The sequence below is a fragment of the Molothrus aeneus genome, chromosome 19 (genome assembly GCF_037042795.1).
Source record: "Molothrus aeneus isolate 106 chromosome 19, BPBGC_Maene_1.0, whole genome shotgun sequence".
Lineage (NCBI taxonomy): Eukaryota > Metazoa > Chordata > Aves > Passeriformes > Icteridae > Molothrus > Molothrus aeneus.
This window is the reverse complement of record NC_089664.1, coordinates 7,715,484-7,736,220: the sequence shown is the minus strand read 5'-3', so window position 1 is coordinate 7,736,220 and position 20,737 is coordinate 7,715,484. Positions and strand designations below refer to the sequence as shown.

The 20,737-nt window shown below is 57.2% G+C and overlaps 1 protein-coding gene across 2 annotated transcripts in view; it reads left to right on the top strand.

Annotated features, from left to right (window-relative positions):
• Nucleotides 1-239: 239 nt before the first annotated feature.
• The window catches only part of RALGDS (ral guanine nucleotide dissociation stimulator), a 56,602-nt gene continuing 36,104 nt past the window's right edge, over nt 240-20,737 (top strand). The window contains exon 1 of one of the 2 annotated variants that reach the window (XM_066562758.1): nt 240-354. In XM_066562758.1, the coding sequence (XP_066418855.1) occupies nt 337-354 (18 nt within the window). In that variant the 5' untranslated portion in view covers nt 240-336. Of the gene's footprint in view, nt 355-15,275; nt 15,542-20,737 lie in introns of those variants that run through there. The other variant, XM_066562756.1, reaches the window with a different exon arrangement.

The following is a 20,737-nucleotide window of genomic DNA, read 5'->3' as shown; positions in this document are numbered from 1 at the left end:
AAAACCCGAGGGGTGGCACCGAAGAGGTGCCCACGGCTGTCCCCGCTGCAGACGCGCCCCCCTCCCGGTACCGGGGCTGGGCGGAGCCGGGGGCCGCCCCTTCCCTGCCGGTGGCGGAGCCGAGCCTGCCCCGCTCCGTTCCCGCCCCGCTCCGTTCCCGTTCCCGCCCCGTTCCCGCCCCCGCCCCAGCTCGGCTCTCCCGGCCGCGCTCGGCGCTCGGCGCTGGCGGCTCGGCGGGGCCGGCGGGGCCCCATGGCCGGCTCGGAGCATCGCCCCCGGCCGCCGGGCAGCGCGGCGGGGCGCTGAGCGCGGCCCCGGGGCTATGAGCGGGGCACGATGATGATCGACAGCCAGGTGAGTGCAAGGGGCACGGCCGCCTCCGTCCCCCCGCATTGCCCCGGGCCGGTGCGGCGCTGCCGGGCTCCGTTCCCTGCGGAGCCCTCGGCCCACGCGTGTCCGCGGCCGTGACCGATGGGGGCGCGGAGCCGGGGGGCTCTGCCGGGGCTCGCCGGGCTCTGTAGCTGCAGGTGGCCGTCCCTTGCTGTCTCTTGGGGCCGGGGTCGCTGTCCGTGTCAGCAGCCCCGGCCCCCGGTCTGCGGAGAAGCAGCAGCTTTGCCGAGGGAGCGGAGGGAAGTCTGTTTGTCAATGTTTTTTGGTTGATTTTTTCGCTTTCTGTTTGTGCAATGGTTAATGCGGCTGGGAGAAGAGGAGCTGAAGGATGGGGAACGCGAGGGACGTGGTTTGGGACAGGCTCTGAGGGCGCTGCGATGCTGCAGCAGCCGCTGCGCTGCGATGCTGCCGGCGCTGCCGCCTGCTGTGCCCAGCCAGGGCCGGCTCCCCTGGCACCCCTCAGGCCAGGGGGCATCCGCAGCTCCCTTGTCTCTGCCTGGTGTGTTTATGAGGCCAAAGAAGCTAAGGTGGGCTAAAGCTTTGCAATCGAGCCGAGGTTGGGCTAAAGCTTTGCGCTCCCAAACCCCCTGGTGCTTTTGGGGTAGGGGAGGATGAAGCAAAGGGATGAAATTTGGGGGTGGCAGCAGAGCATGACTCTGGCTTTGGTCCTGATGCTCCTCCGACTTTTTGCTTCCTCTTCTTCTGATGTTTGGTCCCATCCCTGGGAAGGGGGGGCTGTGCTGCTGCCCTTGGGGGGGTGCTGGGAATGTAAGTGGGCAGCAATGGCTCCTTGGAGACCAGGGATGAATCGAGGGAAGGGCTGATGCTGTGCTGGAGAAGTGGGCTGGGATCCATTTTTGGACTGGAAAACGTGCATTCCAGAGCTGCCTCCTGCACCCTCTGGGTCTCTTTGGTCTGGGCCTCACTCACCTTGGTCCAGCCCAAAAAACAAAAGCTGAATAAGCTCTCCTGGGGGCCCCTGTGTGAGGCAGGCCCTGGTGCCACACCAGTGTGTGCTGGATGGTGAAATGTCCCTATGGAAAAGGGGATTGGCAACCAAAATACCAGAGTCTGGGTCCTGACCCTGCCTAGGGTCATGAACGTGAGTTTTCTGCCATTATGGAGTGGGAAGATTGATCTTGCTGGGAGATGCAAAAAATTAAATGTGTAAGGTTGTCTGGAAAAAGATGTTCAAAGCCTCCCAGGCTGGGGAGTGCATGTGGCATCCTACAGAATGTTTTGCATTAAGCTCTCAGCTTTAGTCTTCCTGTCACGTTTTTATGCTCACCCCATTTTATATATTAATTTATAGTTATATTTTATATATTAATTTATAGTTATATTTTATATATTAATTTATAGTTATATTTTATATATTTATTTATAGTTATATTTTATATATTTATTTATATGTATATTTTATATATTTATTTATAGGTATATTTTATATGGGTAAACTGAGGCACGTAGAGATATTTGTTCCAAGCCCGGGATCCTGTGTGGGTGGAGAGCAGAGGTTTAAAGTCCTGGTTCCTCCTGCTGAAGGGGATGAACCTCTCTGCCTTTTAAGGGGTGCAATTCATTGAGGTCCCGTTGTTTGTGGCTACCAGTTAAGAGGAATTTCCAGCTGCAGCCGCACCCTGCCAGTTCTGAGGGCTGCACAGCTACATTTTTCATGCCTTATAAATGTTCCTCTCCCTGGTTGCTAAGGGAAAGACCCACACAAACAACTGCTAAAACTGAGTGTTGCAAAGTAAATAAGCTGAGCAAACAGGGAGGTTTTTTTCATCTCTGAGTGCTGCAGGTGTGTCGTTCCAGGTGTCCCGACATGTGAAAGCCAAGGCTCACGTGCAAGGCTGAATTTCAGCCTTTAAAACAGAAACCTGCTCTTGAGCTGGGTCAGGAGGTGGCTTCCATCCCGATCCAAGCTCCCAGGGCTGCAGGCTCATCCCCTCTGTCCCTCTCTGGCCGTTCGGGAGGGAGAAGGGAGCAGATGGTGGATGAGCAGCCTTGGGCTGGCTGGGGGCAGGAGGGAGCTCAGCTCGGCGGGAGCTGCATTCGCCGCCGTCTCTTCCCTTTCATCTGCCCCCAGTGTCTGAAGTGGCTCCAGGGCTCGGAGTTAACCCTTGGTGCTGCTCTGCAGGGGCAGGGGGGGCGAGCTGGCAACAAGTGATAGCGAGGGAGGGTGCAGCTGGCAGCAGGGGCCGGGAGGAGCAGGTGGAGGGATGCAGAGTCCCTCCTCGGCATGGCTCAGCCGCTCCATCTGGAGCTCCCACTCACACAGCCCGAGTCTGTGTGCCTGGGCTGATCAGACATGAGCAGAGGATGCAGCGACTGCTGCAGGCTCCAGAATAAATCTCTGGGATGTTGTAATGATGGATCTGACATCCCCTAGCTCGGTGCAGTGGGTTATCTCTTAGCCAGTTTGCTCAGTGGAGAAATGAGGGGCTTTTCAGGACTTTGGGGCTGTGTTTTCCATCTCCTCGTAGTGTTTTCACTCTGTCATTCCCTAAATGGGGCCTGACTCTGCTGGACCTGATCAGGGCAATCAGGGCTTCAGATCTCAGGTGGTGATCTCCAGAGCAATCTGTACTATCCATCAAAATGGATTTTGCTTCTGATACCTTTCCCATTGCTATAGCAACCCATCTGACGGGGATGCCAGCACACTTCCCAGGCAGTGTGTGCAGGGAAACTGCTTCACCTGCCACCAAGCTGCCACCACTCATGGGGCAGGGCTGCTCAGCTGGAAACTGCACTCAGGTGCTGAGCCCGGAGGGGCAGAGGAGCTGCTGCCAGCTCCCTCAGGCTGACCCTGCTCTCCCAGGTGTCCCCACCACCTGGAGTTTCCCTGGGATATCGGGGTGATGCAGCACAGCTGGGGGAGTGCACGGCGCCTAGTGCCAGGATCTGGGATTTCTCTCCAAAGGAGATGCTCAGGGTGGTGAGAAGGAGCTCATCAAGTCTTGGTGAGTGTTAGGGGCTGCTTCCCTCTTCCCCCTCCCCTTGCCTGTGGAGAGGATGGAAGATGGGTCTCAGCTTCAGGGGCTGATAGAGAAGGAGGGATTTTGCCTGCTTTGAGTGAGCCCGTTCCCTCCTCCATGTCCTTCAGACTCTGCAGTCACCAGATGGACTCCAGCATGTTCTGCTCTGCCTCTCATCCTGCTGTCCAGTGCTTTCTGTGCACACCAGGGGCCATCCAGCTGTGGCATCCGCCAGGACAGCTGTGGGGCCGCCTTCCCTCTGCAGTGATGGTGCTGCCCGGGGCTGTGCTGTGCCCGGTGGGACTGCCAGGCTCTGTGACCCTGCGTGGGCCGGCCAGGGCTGCCCGGAGCCCGGCGGGGCCGTGCAGCAGATGGCACTGTTGTTTTCCCGATGAGTTATTGCCGTGGGTTCGCTTTCCCAGCGCTGGGAAGGGTCGGCGGTGATGGCAGCGGGGACAGAGCCAGAGTCCGGCTCCCTGGGAAAGCCCAGCTCGCCAAACTGGGCCGTGCTGGGACAGCAGAGCTCGGTGTGCGGGCACTGCTCGGCCAGGAGGAGCCGTGTGTGTGTTGAGTGACACAGATCTGAGCTCCATCTTTGGAGATCCCGGCTCCATCCTGAGGAATCCCAGCTCCGTCCTGGGGGGATCTCAGCTCCATCCTGGGGGATCCCGGCTCCATCCTGGGGGGGATCTCGGCTCCATCCTGGGGGATCTCGGCTCCATCCTGGGGGGGATCTCGGCTCCATCCTGGGGGGGATCTCGGCTCCATCCTGGGGGGATCTCGGCTCCATCCTGGGGGGGATCTCGGCTCCATCCTGGGGGATCTCGGCTCCATCCTGGGGGGGATCTCGGCTCCATCCTGGGGGGGATCTCGGCTCCATCCTGGGGGGGATCTCGGCTCCATCCTGGGGGGGATCTCAGCTCCATCCTGGGGGGATTCCGGCTCCATCCTGGGGGGGATCTCAGCTCCATCCTGGGGGGGATCTCGGCTCCATCCTGGGGGGGATCTCAGCTCCATCCTGGGGGATCTCGGCTCCAGCCCCGCAGCCGCCGTGGGAGACCCCAGCAAGCCCGCGTCAATCACTGCGTCCTTCCTATAAAAAGCAATCCCTGATCCCGCGTTCCCTTTGATGCCTGTGGCCGCTGTCACCAGCCCAGCCGTGTCCCAGCTGTCCCCAGCAGTCTGTGACCAGCAGGGACCGTCCGTGACCTTTCCTGGGGCCGCCAGGCAGAGCCGCTGCCGCATCCAGGAGCTCCTTCCAGTGCCCGGGGCTGGCTCAGCCCTGGCATCCAGCTGTGCCAGCAGTTTGGGTGCTCCCAAACCAAATCCATCCCGCCCCTCCCGGCGCCGGCTGCGCTGGCAGAGCCTGCAGATGTTGACAGCTTTTCCCGATGGGATCGCCCGAGTCCAGCCTGTGTGACTGCCCTGGGGCTCACCCGCCCGATTTCCTCGAGGATTTGCGGTTTTAAGGGGCCGGGTTTCCTGGGGACCTCTCGGCTCCCAAGGCCCCGCGGGTGTCCCGGCAGATTCCCGCTGTCTGTGCCGACATCCCCACCTTGGCTGCAGGTCAAGAGCAGCGTTTGGGGATTTGGAGACATCAGCCAACGCCAAAGGCAGCTCGGTGCTGCGGGATCACCGAGTTTCTGCTCCCTCGAGGCCCTGCAGTGCAGCAGGAGTTCATCCTCTGCACGGATTTACAGCCCCCGCAGGGTTTGCTGTGCCCCTCAGGGCTCCTGTGCTTGGGGCTGCCGAGCCTCACATGGAATCGGTGCAGCTGGAATTCAGTGTCCTTCACCACCCTGCCCCCATCCAAAGATGGGAGGAAAGGGAAGCAGGGTGAAGGGGCTGGGGAGAAGGAAGGGCTGCAGGGATGGCCTGATGGGTCAGAGAGGGTGGAGAAGCCCTTCATTGGTCTGTCCTGCCCTGGAGAAAATCAGAAGCTTGAGGTATGGTGGCAGAGCTGTGGAATGTCAGAACATGTGGGATGGCACCCCAGATCAGGCCCCACACTCCCCTGTAGGGTCCAGAAGAGAAAAGGAGAGGAGAGAAGCTGGGTGAGGTGTGGTGCACACATTGCTGTGGGCTGGGCAGTGGCTGCTCAGATCACTGGAGGAGCACTCCAGGCAGCCTGCAGAGTTCCCTGTAGGGTCTGGAAGAGAAAGGGAGAAGCTGGGTGAGGTGTGCTGCAGACATTGCCGTGGGCTGGGCAGTGCTGTTGGGGGGATCACTGGAGGAGCACTCCAGGCAGCCTGGAGGGGATGTGCAGGTGGCTGGCACAGCCTGGGGGTGATGCTGTGCTGGGATTCAGGATGTGGCCGTGTGAGCCTGCTCTCCCTGGGCTGCTGACACCCGAGTCTGCCTCACGGGCTGCTCAGGACTTCCGCTGTCCCTTTTTATCTTTCCTTTTCCGTGCAGTCCCACTCCGTTCCCACTCCCCTGCCATAAACAAACACCCGGGGCTGGCGGCAGGAAGCAAACCCTGCAAAGCCCTGGAGGAGCCCGGCCGGCTCCGGGGAGGTCGAGGCCATCCCTGAGCACAGCCAGGAGGTCCCTTTGAAGTGCCCGGCAGCCGCCCTGCCCTGCTCCTTTAGCCCCGCTGGCTCCATCCCACGGCGCATTTCCCACCCGGTGTTTCCTGCCTGTCCCTCTGGCGGTGTCCCACAGCTCCTCACCTCCCCGGGGCTGTGACACCCCTGGTGTGAATCACAACGGGCAGCCAGGGGGGTTGGAAAAGGCCAGGGCAGGCAGGAACAGGGTGGGCACACCTGGGGGCTGCTGCATGTCCTGAATTGCAGGGAACAGGAGCACAGCCATGGTCCTGAATGACAGAGAACAGGGACACAGCCATGGTCCTGAATTGAAGGAACAGGGACACAGCCATGGCCCTGAATTGCAGGGACAGGGACACAGATATGTCCCTGAATTGCAGGGGACAGGGACACAGTCATGGCCCTGAACTGAAGGAACAGGAGCACAGCCACGGTCCTGAATGACAGAGAACAGGGACACAGCCATGGTCCTGAATTGAAGGAACAGGGACACAGCCATGGCCCTGAATTGCAGGGACAGGGACACAGCCATGGCCCTGAATTGAAAGGAACAGGAGCACAGCCACAGTCCTGAATGGTGGGATCCACGAAATTTTCCAAATTTTTCCAGATTTTCCCTGTGCCGGCCACCACTGACCCCTCCCTGGCCACTCTGGGTGTCACAGCCCAGCTTTTTGGGGCATTTGGGGCATTTCCTGGGGCTGGCTGCTGCACAGGGTGGTTCTGACTGGTTACACAAGCTCCCTTTGCACTCCTCCCAGTGCTGCCTGGAAGGGTGTTTAGTTAATAGGATTATAAAGCTTTCCTGTCGTCAGGCAATGGAAATCAATGAAGGGCCCCTGGGAATGAGCCTCATCCCATTTACAGCCCAGCCCAGCAGGGCTGTGTGGCCAGGGCTGCTGAAGGGGGGACGAGCTGCCCCCTCCCTGGTGTCCCCCACGCTGCTGGGGCCTCCTGGAAATAAGGAAAAGCAAAGCTATTGTAAAGTGTTTGGACCAAATTCCTTCTTGAACGCCAAGAATTGAAAATCCTTGCTTCTGTAAAAATGGATTTTTGCATCAAATTTGGTGGGATTTGCTTGAACAAAACAAAGACAAAACTTCAGACATCACTCCCTATCACCCTGTGGATAAAGATGCAGATTCTTGGTGTAATTATAGCTCAGTGCTGTTTTCAGCAGCCAGTCATACCCATTCCCAATTACTATGGGGGATGCTTTTCATGGGTGCAGAGAGAGCCTGTGGAGATATCTGTGGAGATAGATATCTGTGGAGATATCTATGGAGATAAAGCATTTTCCAAAGAAAATGGTGAAGGGTCCAGTGGGGCCATCTGAGGAGTGGCTGAGGGCACTTGGCTCTTTGGCTGGACAAAAGGACACACTGATGTCTGCACTTCCCTCACGAGGGGCAGCTCTGATCTCTCTGCTCTGGGGACCACTGACAGCACCTGAGGCAATGGCTGGAGCTGGCTTGAGAAGATTTAGGTTGGACATCAGGGAAAGGTTCTTCCCCAAAGGGTGCTGGGCACTGCCCAGACTCCCCAGGGAATGGGCACAGCCCCAGAGCTCCAGGAGTGCTTGGACAATGCTCTCAAGCACAGGGTGGGCTCGTTGGGGTGTCCTGGGCAGGACCAGGAGTTTGATTTGATGATCCTTGTGGGTCCAGTTTGGGATTCTCTGAAATGCAGAGGCTGCTCCCAATCCACTCGTGCCAGCTGTGTGTCCCACCAGCTGCAGGGATGCAGCTGGGGCAGTGCCTGGGATCCCACAGGCAGGCAGGATATTGATGCAGCCCCTGTCTATCCGAAAGTGCTGGATGTTCCCCAGCTCCTGTGTGTGCTGCTGGGCTGGTGCACAGGAATCCCTGGAACCCAGGAATTTTCCCTTTCTGCAGTCAAAAACGATGGCTTGAGCTGAGAGCAGGTGCTGCTCTGCAGTGCCTGGGGGGCTCTGCCCTCCCCTCTGCTCTCAGTAACATCAGCAGCTCGGCAGGATGGGCTCATTCACGAATTTCTGTGATGCAAAGGGAGCTCCCAGCTGCTGTCCCCAGCATGCAGCAGGCTCCCAGCCCCTCCCTGCACGTTTCTCTGCACAGGGGCAGCTCTGGAAAAGCCCAGGGCGGGTCTGGCCACAGCCCCCAGGGAGGTCAGGAAGGCTCTTGGTGCTCTCTGGGCTGTCTCCAGCAGCGCTGACAGCCCCGGGCTGTGCTCAGCCCCTCCCTGCCGTGTCCCTGCCCTGCCGCAGGGGATTCCAGGCGGGAATGCCTCTCTGTCTGTGTCTGACCCAGCACGGAGAGCTCTGCCCAAGGCTCCCCTTGCAGCCAGGGAAGCCACGGAACCTTCACTGTCGCAGTGCGAGGGTGGGGAGCTGCAGGGAAACTTCCCGAGAAATCAACCTGCTGCGGGAATCTGGCCGTGCAAAAAGTGTTTCCCATCCCCTTGGCTGCCGGAGAGGCGACTGCACGTGGTGGAGGCTTCTTTAACCCCTGGAGGCTGCAGAACAGGGTGAAGAGGGAGGATTGGGAGAGCCCTTGGCTCAGGGCGCGGGGCTGGGGACCTGCAGGCTGCCAGAGCTGTGTCTGTTATCTCTGGAGCCCGGGGCTCGCTGTGTGCCAGGAGCAGAGGTGTGGATGTGCAGATAACCCCTGGGCCATGGGAGATGTGGGGTACAGCACGGGAGGAGCTGGGCTGTGTTAGCACCCCGAGAGCAAGCTGCAGGGCTGGGGAGGCTGCAGCTCCTCCTTTGGGTTTGTTTCAGCTCCAGCTGGGCCCTGGAAGTTGTGCTGAAGGGAACAGCCCTGCCTGGTGCTGGGGGCCCAGCCAAGTGGGGGAATCAGTGGGTGCCCCATGTCTGGCAAGCACTGCAGGGTGTGCTGGGCACCAGCTCCGGTTGCCTGCAGGCTTGTGCCCCCACAGAGGTGCCCTGGCCTTGCTGCCAGCCTGCTCCTGCCACACACAGCTGCTGCTCTGGCCTGCTGGCACTTGGGAGGAGTCCCTGTGGAAAAATCACCCTGGGTGACAGTGGGGATGGTCCTGGCTCACTGATACCCTCAGCTCTGTGTCCCCCTGGCATCTTTGTCTTCTCCAGCAATGGCATTTGCAGTGGAAGCAGCTGGACTGGAGTGGCACAGCTGAGCCTTGCTGTCACCTGTGCTGTGCCCACCTGGTCCTTGCAAGGCCCAGAGCTGGCCCTAGAGGGACAGGATGTGCTGGCATTTGGGAGCTCATTCCTGTCCCCACTCTGCCTGTGCTGCAGGCTGCCCTGGCAGGCTGGTCTTTGGGGAAATGATGAGGCTTTTCCTTAGGTCTGGAGCTGCAGGACACACGTGGACAAACATGACAGTTTGTGCCATCTTCCTGCAGTGCCAGCTCCAAAGGCTGAGGTGTGTGCCCAGCCTGGCAAGAGGGGCAGGGCGCAGCCAGCCCAGCAATCCGGGCACTGAGCAGGTGTGAGCCCTGTGCCAGGGATTTCCCGGCAGCAGAGCCACGCCCGGGTCTCCCCGTGTGCTGCACCTGGGGTGGGGAAACCACGGAGCTGTCACTGAAAGGGCTCATTCTGGTGGGAAACCATCCTGGGGTGAGCCTGGGAGGGTGATGGGAGCAGCCATGCACTGCAAGGAGCTCTGTGGTCCTGTCCACACGGCTCCTTGGAACGGGGGCAGGAGGGAGAGGGGATCTGCCCACGGACACCGGCTCCTTGCCCACCCTGTGTGAGCGCTCCTGGCACGGCTGTGCCAGGGTGGAAGGGCAGGAACCCCCTCCTGGAGCAGCTCTGCGCACCCGGGGGCTGCTGCAGGGCTGTTCCCAGCCTGATCCCTGTCCGCAGCTCCCTGGAATCCCCGGGAAGTGTTGCCATGGCAGCCCCGAGCGCGGCTCCCTCCGGTGCCCACCGGGAGAGCTCTCGGCATCCCCGGCACCGAGCTCCGCCGGGCACCGCGGGCAGCAGATCCCTTCCCCCGTTCAGGAAGCAGAAATGTGTCCAGGGAAGCAGAAATGTGTCCAGGGAAGCAGAAATGTGTCGTGTGGGTTCCCTCTGCTCCCTTCCCCAGCCGGGAGCCGCGGTCCCGGTGCCCTTGTGTTGGGGAAGATGAGACAGGGAAGCCTTATAAAAATGATTGTCTGGGAAAAGATTTTGAGAATATGGAAACTATAAGTGAGATTGAAATGAAAGCAAGCTTTGAGATACCTCAGTTACTGAACAACTGGAAAACAATGGTGTGGCCAACTGAAGGTAATCCCCTTTTGATGGAACAACACCCTCTGCTTGCAGACAGGCCCAAGGGTCAGAGCAGACCCTGCCAGCTTGGCAGAAGGGGCCCAAAGAGGACTTTGTAGGGTTTAAAATGTAACACAGAACAGTAATGTAATGATTCTTATAGGCTGCATGTAAATGCTATAGGATTTGTATATTATACTAGATTGGTTAGTGAGAATCAGAATATTCAACACAGAAGAAGATTTATTGTATTGTAATGAGAACCTCGCTCTCTTACCCCTTTTACTCTCTCACCCTCTCATCCTCTCTCCCCCTCTCTTCTCTCAGTCCTGCTCTGAGCTGTGCCTGGCAGCTCCCAGCAGGGCCCTGCCCCCAGGCCCTTTGCAATAAACCCCAAGTTCCACGACCTGGCTGCAGAGATCTCTCATCTCCATCCGTCCCGACCGTGCAACCCCTGACGCTCCCACACCCCTGCATCCTCTCAGCCCCGTTGCTGCGGTGACCGTCTCCATGGAGACCGAGCAGCATCCCGAGCACCGCGGCAGGGGATGTGCCCCCCTCCCCACGGGGACACACTCAGCCCCCAGGGGAGCGTGGAAAATGGAGAATCCCTCAAGTGTGTGGCAAATGTGTGGAGGAATCCCAAGGAAACTTAATTGGTTTTCCCCCACCCCTGCTTTAATGCTTGTTGGCTTTCACTCCACGCTGGTAATTGCTGCTCTGCACCTATTAAAAGGCTGTCTCATGCTTTGCACGGGCTTGATTGGGAATTAATTTTGCATATGTATCTATTCTGGGGAGCATGGGGAAGTTATTCAGCATGCTGAATGCCAGACAGGCTTTCCAGAGGTGTGAGGTGCAGCACGGGCTGTGCCTGCTCCCTCCTGAGAGGAAAATGACAGTGGCTTCTCCAAATAAAACCCTGAAAACGATGATGCAGATTCAAATCAATGGGATTTATTCCCACAATTAGTTTGGGAGAAGATAGGTTGTGGGTGCTTGTGTGTATCCCATTAGAAATCCCTCTTGGATGTCAAGGTGATTTTGATTTTCACTGGGAATTAGGTATCCTACCTGCACGTGGTCTCCTGGAAATCCCACCATGTCTGCCTCTCTAAACCTACCCACATGCTTTCTGTAAACACCACATTTCTCCAGAGAAATGCTGTTTGGTTGGGATTTCTGTGGTTTTGAAACCAGATTTCCTCTTTCTATTACTGAGAAGTGTCAAAAGGGAAGAGCTGTTGGGATTTTCCATTTGCCATTTACTTGTCACGGCCCTTTCTTTCCCCCTTTGCCTTTCTATCAGCCTCACACAGTGACAATAAACCTGCAGGTTTTGTGTCATTTCTCTCAAGTACCTCACTCTGGTGCAGGATGCTGTGATGTTTGGGCATGGAGTTGCAATTTCCTTTGAAAAACAAACTCACCATTGTAATTCCTGGGGAATTTCTTTCATTTTGTGGGTGTCTTTGATGCTTGACATCAAGCATTGGAGTCAGCCTTCCTTTGTGAGTCACTGGGTGTCAGGAATGCCCAGGGCAGAGGTTGGTCACCGGTTTTTGGGGCATCCCAAATGTTCAGCAGTGCTGGGTGCTAAGATCCTCCTGTGCATGAATTTATCCCTAGAAGCTGCACTTACCTGTGCAGGGGTTCATGGGGTGCTCAAAATGATGTTTTTGCAGGGTGACAGAGGCTGTTTGCACCTTAAGGAATGGCTGCATGTCCCAGTGCAGGAGCCATTCTGTCCCTGGGGCAGCAGCAGAGCAGTTGGGAGCAGGATGCACCCAGCATAGGAATTGCAGTGAATTTCCCCTGCAGTTGCTCTGTTCCTGCCAAGACTCTTACTGGAAAACAGTATTTTCCCAGTAATGGTTGCTAAGCACTGAGCTCCTGTGATGGGCTTTATCTGCTCAGCTGGAGCTGCCACAATAAAGCTCCAGAGTGAAATGAAACAGGGAAACATCAGAGCCTGAGCTGGGGCTTCCCTGTCCTCCAGAGGCAGCACCAAGAGATTTCCCCTCACCCTGGAGCCTGTGGGGCTGCAGCAGCACCTCAGTCCTGTGCCAGAGGGGAGGGCTCCCCTGTTTTCCTGCTCAGGGATGGTTCCTGCTGGCAGATCTGGGATCCCAGCAGGGTTTGTGCTCACATCAGCCAGGCTGGGGGAGCAGGAGGGTGAAGCTGTCGCTCAAACCCCTGCGTGGGATCATCCTGTCTGGGCTGGTTTGTTTTGTGTCTCTGCTGCAGATCTCCCAGTGGGAAGGGTTCAGAGCCACTCTCCTGTCTCACTGAGGGTTCCCCAGTGTCTGGGGCAGGTGCATGGGGACTCTGGTGGGTGGGCATGCATGAGCTGGCCCCAGCAGAGGAGGGGAAGGCTCCCCACCATCTCTGGGGCTGTGGGAATGCCCACAACATCTGGCTGCTTGCCTTTGACTGAAGCATTCCCTGCACAGCAGCTCCCATGTCCCATCAATCCACCATGTCCCGTTCCTGCTGTTTTGGGATGGATCTCTGGAGCATCTCTTCCCCAGCCTCTGCTGCTGCTCCTTTGCCTGGTGTCCCTCCTGGGACTCCGCACTCAGAATTTTACTTTCCTTTGCAGCCTGCCTGTGTGGTTTGTGACTTTTCCAGAAGGCTTGTCCCTTTTGGCATCTTCATGGCTGCCAGCTGGGAGGTCACTGGGCTGTAGGGGCCAGCAGAGCACACTGAGCCCTGGCAGAGGTGTGTGACAACCTCTGAGTCTGTCCCTAGCCCTGGAAGTCCAGGGAAGCCCTAGAAACCAGGGAACCAGCAGGTTCCAGCAGGACTCCTACACCTCCACACCACCTCTGCAGAGATTCCTGTTCTCATAGTACACATCAGCTGCTGAACAGGATGATGAGCTCCTGGGAATGGTAGCCCTTGGAGACTCTGGCGTTTGAATGTGAAATCTGTGTCCTTCCCAGGATGTTTGGAAGCTGCAATCTCAGCTGACCAAGCCCTGCTTGTTACTGGAGAGTTGTTGTTGGAAAGCCAAGCTCTGCTGACCGATTGTTGCAGGCAGGTGAGTAACCCGAGCTGGGCTGAAGCTCAGGTTTGAATCACCTTTCCTGGAAGCAGAGCTGAGGGCACTGCCTGTGCTGAGGGCAGGGTTTGGTGCTGGTGAAATGTGGGACAGTCCTCCATGGGAATGCACTTTGCACTGAGTCACCAAGGAATCATCAAGGAGCAGGACAGAGACTGCCAGGGAGTTTCCAGGGCTGGGGCACTGCCTCTCTGCCCTGAAAAGAGTTGCCAAAATTCTCTCAGTCAGCAGCTGGGGCATGGCCCTGGACATTTGCCTTGTGCACATGTTCCAGCTGTGATCCCCCCTCTCTCCTCCCCTGCAAATCTATTCCCGGGGCTGCTGCAGTGCTGCCTTCTCATCCTCGCTGCTGCTCATCTCAGCCATATGGTGGATGAAAAATCTGCCCAATTTCCACTTAAAACTTAATTTATGGTGAGTTTATCCCTACTTGGTCTTGTTCCAGGCTTGCCCATTAGCTCCCATTCCTGCAGCATGTAAGGGCTGGTTTTCTCATCCTGCATTTCCCCCAGGAATGATGGGCAAGACCCACACTCAGCTGGGAAGGGCCCCAGCTCCCACTGCGATGGCAGGGAGGGTCCGTGAGCGTGTGAGACCCCTCTAACCCCGGCTCTTGGCTCTGGCTCCTGCGAGGATGAGTCAGCCCGGGGCGCTGGCTTAGCGCTGAGCGGGGCTCTGCCAAGCCGGGCTTACCTAACGCCGCAGGAATGCCTGGCTCAGCGGGGCTCCTCGGCTCTGCTCCGGCACCCGGGCGTGCTGGAGCTGTGATTGTGGCCTCGGGCAGGGCTGCGTTTGGGAAAGCTGGGAAAAGCTGCACAATCCCAGACCTTTGCCCTGCAAGAGGCTCCTCAAAGTGGGACCCACAAAACCACCCCAAAGCGCCCAGGAAGTGCAGGGTCTGTCCATCCTATTTATGTCACCCCTGCAAGAAGGGCAGTGTAAGGACATCAGCTCCTGTTTGTCTGGGATTTTCAGTGGCATTTCACCCTGGTCCCTCTGTTGGGTGCGGATTTTCATTGGCATTTCACCCTCCTCACCCTGTTGGGTGTGTGGCTGGCCCCAATGTCTCCCCGGTCGGTTGTGAATCAATGAACCCACCAAACTGCTCCTGTCCTGCCGTCCTCACTGGGAGGGGACACCCCGAGTGTCCCCCCTGCCACTGGGCCCGGCCTCTGCAGCTGTTGAGGGTGAGGTGGTGGCTCATGGGCTTGGCCCAGGCTCCCTCCTGTTTGTGAGAGCAATAACGCCCGTGTGATCTGTGTCTGCAGGTGATAACATGGATTGCTCCATGTTGAGACACCCATTCCACTGCTGCTCTTGGTGATTTTCACGCCCGATTTCATGCCGTGCTTCCTTTAGCAGAGCTCCAGTTTGGGTTCGCAGGTTCTGTGGTGGGAAAGGCACCTGGGAATGCTCACCTGGGCAAAACCTTCCACCCACAATTGTGCTCCAGATGAAGTGATCACCAGCACTGATGGTCTCTCAGTGCCATGCTGCATTCTCAGTGCCACAAGGTTCCCGAGCACTCTGGATGTGAATTATTTAAGCCTCACTGTGGTCCTTGGAGCACAGGAAGGCGCTGAGCTGAACCTGCCCCTGACAATGGAAAACAGAGATGGGAGAAGAAAGGGGGAGGCTCCAGCTCCGACCATTCATTCTCCCTCCGTTTCACACCCTCTCATCCTTCCAGCCCTGCCTGTTTGCCTGTCACAACAGCCAGAGGGGAATGCTGTAAGCGCCGCGGTTTGATCACAGTCGCAGCCCAGCAGCAGCAGGCAGGACCTGTTGTGCGTCTCCGAGACAATGCGCGGGCTCGGCGAGTGCCACGCATGCCGATGAGGCTGGGGAGCTCCCGGCGGGGCCGAGCCGAGCCGAGCTCACCCCGAGAGGAAGGAGAAGCTGGGGGAAGGCAGGGAGGGAGCCGGGGCAGGCAGAGAAGCGGGGCCGCTTCCCCAGCCCCGCAGACGGGCGCGCACACGGGCGCGCTGCTGACGGGCGCGCACGCCCAGCTCCCGGTGCGGCTCCTCGGCGCTCTTTGATTCGCGAGGGAGGAAATAAGAGCTCGTAGGAGCGGCAAGAAGCAGCAGCTGTTGGAAAGATGTGCTGACAAAATTGGGAGAGAGAAAGAGAGAGAGAGAGAGATATCTCCGATCGGTTTCGCCGCCTGGGCTGGACCTGCTCCCGGCGGAGGAGAGAGAGGAGGAGGAGGAGGAGGATGAGCAGCCCCTCCATCCCCGGGAAGATGGAGGCGAAACCTTTGTTCAACGTGCAGAAGGCTCTGGTGCAGCCCGTGCAGATGTGCATGTTGGATATCCCCCTGAGCGTGCAGGATGACGATGTGAGTAGGAGGCTCGGGGACACGGTGGGAGTGCGGGGGCAGCCGGGGGCCGTGACCCCACCCCGGCACCAGCCGGGGGTGCTGAACTTGTGGTGGCAAAGTTGACGATGCCAAGAGCTGGCACCGCCTCCAGATGTGACCGTTTCCTCTCTCAAGTGCCGTATCCCGAGGCAGGCGGTGGCGCTTGCCAAATCCAGGGCACCAAAACCAAAGGAGGGGTTTGGGAGGCAGGGGAAGCCTTCCTGCTGTTGTGGCTCGATGCAAAAAGGAGGGTTTGCTGTGCGTGTCCTGGCTCTGCTGCCCGTGAGACCCTGGATTCTTGGTGGCTGCCCTGCCTGCTGTCCCTGTCACTGTCACCACCCCTGGGCTTCGGTCCTGCCCTGCTGCAGCTGCAGGGTTTGGTTCACCACGCAAAAATTGGTGTGGATTGCAGCATTGAGGGAGGCAGAGCTTTCCCAATGTGGGTCAGGGGATTCCTGCTGAGGGCTCCTCTTGCCACCTTCACTCTGCCCCTCTCAGAAACACACCCCGAGTCTGACTGTGCATGAGGGACCCTGGGATAAACCTGCTGGGGAACCCAAAATCAGGGGTGATGCTTTTTAGGGCTGGTGGGTGGTGAGTGATCGATGTCCCACCTGTGTAAGGGTTCAGGGTGTGATCCAGGTGCTGTGAAAATTTGAGGCCAAACTTGCTTTGATTTTTGGAGCAGGGAAAGTCCATCTCCTGCTGTATGTGCTCAGGGCGTGTAGTGTCACTGCAGGAGCCTTAAATCTGGATTTTCTCCATGGCCACCAACTGTTCTGTCACAATCACTGCTACCTTCTCTCCAGCATTGTCTGTGTGTCTAAAGAGGTGAAATGAGAGCACAAAAACGAGCCCAGTTCTCTGGGAGGAGGGAGCACTTTCCTGCAGGGAGGTGTGTTGGATCCTGGCAGGGCTGGGGAGCCCCAGCCCAGCATCCTGAGTGTCCCTGTAGGCACAGGGGACTTGCAGGGAGCCTCCTATTTTTAGAAACAGCCCGGGGGGCTTTGCCAGCCTCGACAGTGTTGCTGCACTAATGAGGATAATGAGGATACCTGTGGCGGCCACTGCGGAGCTGCTGGGGTGTGCCGGGGTGGGCAGGTGCCTCCTGCAGCATTCCTGGCAAGGAGGGAGGCTGGGAGGTGGCTGGAGCAGGGGATGGAGCGGGTAAAGCAGTGCCTGGGTGCTTTATTCTCCTTCAGCTCCATCCCTAAGCAGCAGATTTCTCCAGGATTCTCCAGGCCATCTCCATTCCTGCTCAGCAGTGCAGTCTGGTGCTGGACTTCCCTGCAGCTCCTGCTGCAGCAAGGGGGATCCTCAGGGTTTGCCTGACACAGGTGGAGGCTTCCCCGCTTTCCTCCCTGCTCTGGGCATCGTCTGGGACCAGGCACGGGGAATGCCCTGGCCTGGGTCACCCAGGGACCTCTGCTTGCTCATCCTGTTCCTGGTTTTTAGCAGAAAAGAGAAGTAATTGTTAAGGGGGCTGTGCAATATGTTAGTACCGGGTTATTTTCTCATTTGGTTGGTTGGGTTTTTAGCAATTCCTACGAGCCCTCTGCAGGCTGCTGGGTGACAGCCAGTCCTGGCAGTGAGGTTGGTAACTGGCACATCAGGGTGTCCCCAGATCTCAGGTCATGGCTGGGGCATTAGTGCAGCATGGGAGAGGTTGTTAGGGCTTCCCTGGGGAGACTCCAGCTGCCAGGGGGGGTCACACTGGGTCTCCAGCATCCCCATTTTTACATTTCCCAGCCTTGCTCACTGGTGCTTTCACCCCCTGCTCTCTCCTGCACTGGGCAGAGAGGGATGAAACCCCCAGGGGTGAGCACTGTCTGGCAGCCCCCATGAGCAGGAGGTGGGTCAGGGACTGCTCTGCCTCTCCATGCTCACGTCCCCCTGCTCTGAGGCTCAATTCCCATTCCTGGAAAGCAGGACCACAGTGGAATCACTGGAATCTCTGTCTGCTGCAGAACACAGACGGGGAATTTCCCCAGCAGGGAAATCCTGGGTGGTGTTTTTGTCTGTGGGGTGATGGAGAACCTCCTGTTTCAGAGCTGAAGCGTTCCCCCAGCCAGGCAGGGTTTGGAGTCTCACACCCACCCTCAGGTCCCTGCTCATCTCCTGCCGTCGCTTCCCCGTCTGCGTGGGCAGCAGGGAGGGAGCAGTGTTGGCATTTCCCCCTCTATTTCAGGGCTTTAATTTCTATTTCAGGCTCCTTAATTTCCTTTCTTCTTGGAGATGACACAGGCAGGTTGGGAAAAGTTATGGGGCTGCATTACCTGGGATTTTCGGCAGGATTCTGTCTGTGTCAGTCACATCTGGGCCATCCCTGTGGGAGGGCCTGGCTTGAAAAATGGGCTTTCCTCCTGCTGCAAACCCATTCACTGAGCACACCACTGACCTTTTTCAGGCTGGATTCCCAGGGAGAAAAGCTTTGATTTCAAAAAGGAGCAAGGCAAAGCCCAGGCTGGAGACACCTCACAAAAACTGGAACCTCTGGGTCAAGTCTCTTCTGCCAGGGCAGCAGCTCAGTTGGGTTCTCATCTCATATTCCTGTTTTTCAGGGAAGCTGCTCTGCCCCAGCAATGGACTGGGTCTCCTTTGGGGGCCATGAGCAGGCAGGTGCTCATGCCCACGTTCAGTGGGTGGGTGGGGGTGAGCATCCCCCCCAGGGTACCCTCAGTGTGGTGCTGTGTATCAGGCAGAGGAGGCTCTCATTTCTGCCTCCCTTCATCACTTTCAGCGGGGCTGTCAATCCCCCCTTTCATAATTCAGCCACAGCAGTTGCAAAATTGCCCAGACTGCCTCTTTTGCTACGATGGGGAAGAATTTCCAAAGCTTTGCTAATAAAAGAGCAACAGCTTCTACGCGTGGAAGGTGGGGAAATCAATGAGCAGGCTGTTGCAAGTGATACAACGGCTTTTTGTGGCATCTCAGGCAGTTCCCTGACATGATGGAGCTTTATGGCTCGCTGTTTGTCAGCTCAGTTGGCGACATCCCCTCCCTGCTAGGGCTGGCAGGGAGCAGGGAGGGATGTCTCCGGCGGTGGGATGCTGCTGCCCGCTCCCAGTGCATCCCTGCTGCCTGCTGGGCATCCCAGGGCACGCCAGGTTGATGCCATGCTGCTGTCACAGGCCTTGTGCCATGATGGAAAGCGCTGGGAAAGCCCCCCTTGCTGCAGGACAGGGAAGAGCAGCACAGCCCGGGGCTCTCCCAGCACTGCAGAGTGAGAAGAGACCAGGGGAAGATCTCATTGTCCTGCTTGCAGCCTCCTCAGCCTGTCCTGGAGGTCCCCCCATCTTTGCCTTCTTCCTTTCTCCTCTCTGATGTCCTAATAAGTGCAGTCGGCCTGACTTCAAAGTGGTTAGCAAATATTTTCCACTCCAGTGAGCTAATTAGTTAAATTACATTTCACATGCTAATTTATTCCTCTAATATTATTTTTTTTTCCCTCAGCATAGTGAAATATAGGAGAAGATAAAAGCTTGGTTTGACCTTAGAGCCAGGCTCAGAGGAGCTGGAGATGGGAACTAATGATTATTTCCCGGGTTTGCTGTAGCACAGGCTTATTCCCTGCCGCATTTGAGACCTCATTCGGTGGAGTTTTAAGAGTTTTAGCTGCCTGCAACCCGGGCATCGTGGGTGAAACGTTGTCCTGTGGCACAGAGAAAGAAAACTTTCAGACCAGCAGTAATGAGCTGCTAATTTCCGTCTTCATTGTTCCTGTCCGCAGCCCCGGTATCACCTCGGAGCACTCAATAAAACAGCCAATTAATCCTTGCAGGACTGGGTGGGAATGGTGTTACTTCCCCCATCGGGGCTGGAAAGGCTTTAGCTGGGAGTCAAACAGGGCCAGGGAGCTGATGCTGGTGTCAATCCCGGGCTGAAGTGACAGCTGCCAAGGGCCCCGTGGTGAATCAAAGTCTGCCGTGTCTGTATCAAAGGCTGTTTCTTTTCCACTGCGTGCATATGGTAGATGTTATCGAGAGGGAGGAGCCGAAAATGAGCTCTAGGACCATTTCCTGACCACGGCTGCAGTCAAAAACAACAAATCCCTCGATCCCTGCTCTTGGCCAAACTCTCCTTTTCCCTCAGGCAAATCATCACTTGGTTTCTTTGGAGATAACGAGAAACTATGGAAAAAGACTCCCAGGTTCAAATCTCATCTGTAAGGGCAGAGACTTAGGAGCACTCGGTAAAGTCTTGGGATTTCTGGGAATTGCCCTGGCAAGGCTGAGGGCTGAGCCCATCCCAGACCATTTGTGCACGTCCAGCTCTGAATCCATGAGGCCATGAACACACTGCTTTGTGCCTCTGGCTGGTGCTGTCCAAGGAGCTTTTGGGGTGGTGGCAATCCCTGTTCCCAGCCCTGGGTGAGGCCTCAGAGAGGGAAAAGTTGGTGTGATGGCTGAGCCCTTACACTGGTTTGAAAGGGATGGGGAAAAGGGTGCCCAGTTGCTGCTGTTTGGGTCACTGGTGCTAAAACATCCAGAGTCTTCGTGTTCCCACACTGAATAAACATGAGAAACACAGCCCTGGGAGTGCCAGGCCAGTAATACCAGGGTTACTACAAATAAGCAGGTAGCAGGGTGGTGTAGATGCAGACAAGAGCTGCTGAAGGAGAATGAGAGCACAGACCTCTGGAGCCTGAGCCAGCATCTGACACTGCCTGGGGTACAGCCTGTCTTGGGGCTCATGCTGACCAAGGGCTTGTCATTATTGCCTGGGCTCTGTCACCTCTGGGACAGGCTGGCTGCAGGTTTTGAGGTGCCTGGTGCTCACCAAATGTCTGTGCCTTGCCCATGTGTGGCCACACCAGAGGTCACCCCACGTGTGCTCACTGCAGGGGCTGGAGTTGCCTGCCCAGCTCTCACTGCTGCCCTCAGAGATTAAATTAAAGCTGGGTGCAATTAAAGCTGGGCTAATTCTCTGTACTGTGAGGCAGAAGGAGCTGATGTTTCCAGGAATTGTTCAGTCTATCTATTTTCAATGTATTTTTTTAAGTGGCCTGGCTGGGTCTGTGCTTGTGAGAAAATGAGGTAAAACACCCTGTGCCACATCCTCAGCTGGTGCACATCCAGGTCAACCCTCTGATTTTGGTGGCATTACAACCTGTCCCTAGCTAAGAATGTGATGTTCAAGGTGACCTCCTGGAGTGTTTCTCTGCCTCTTTGCTCT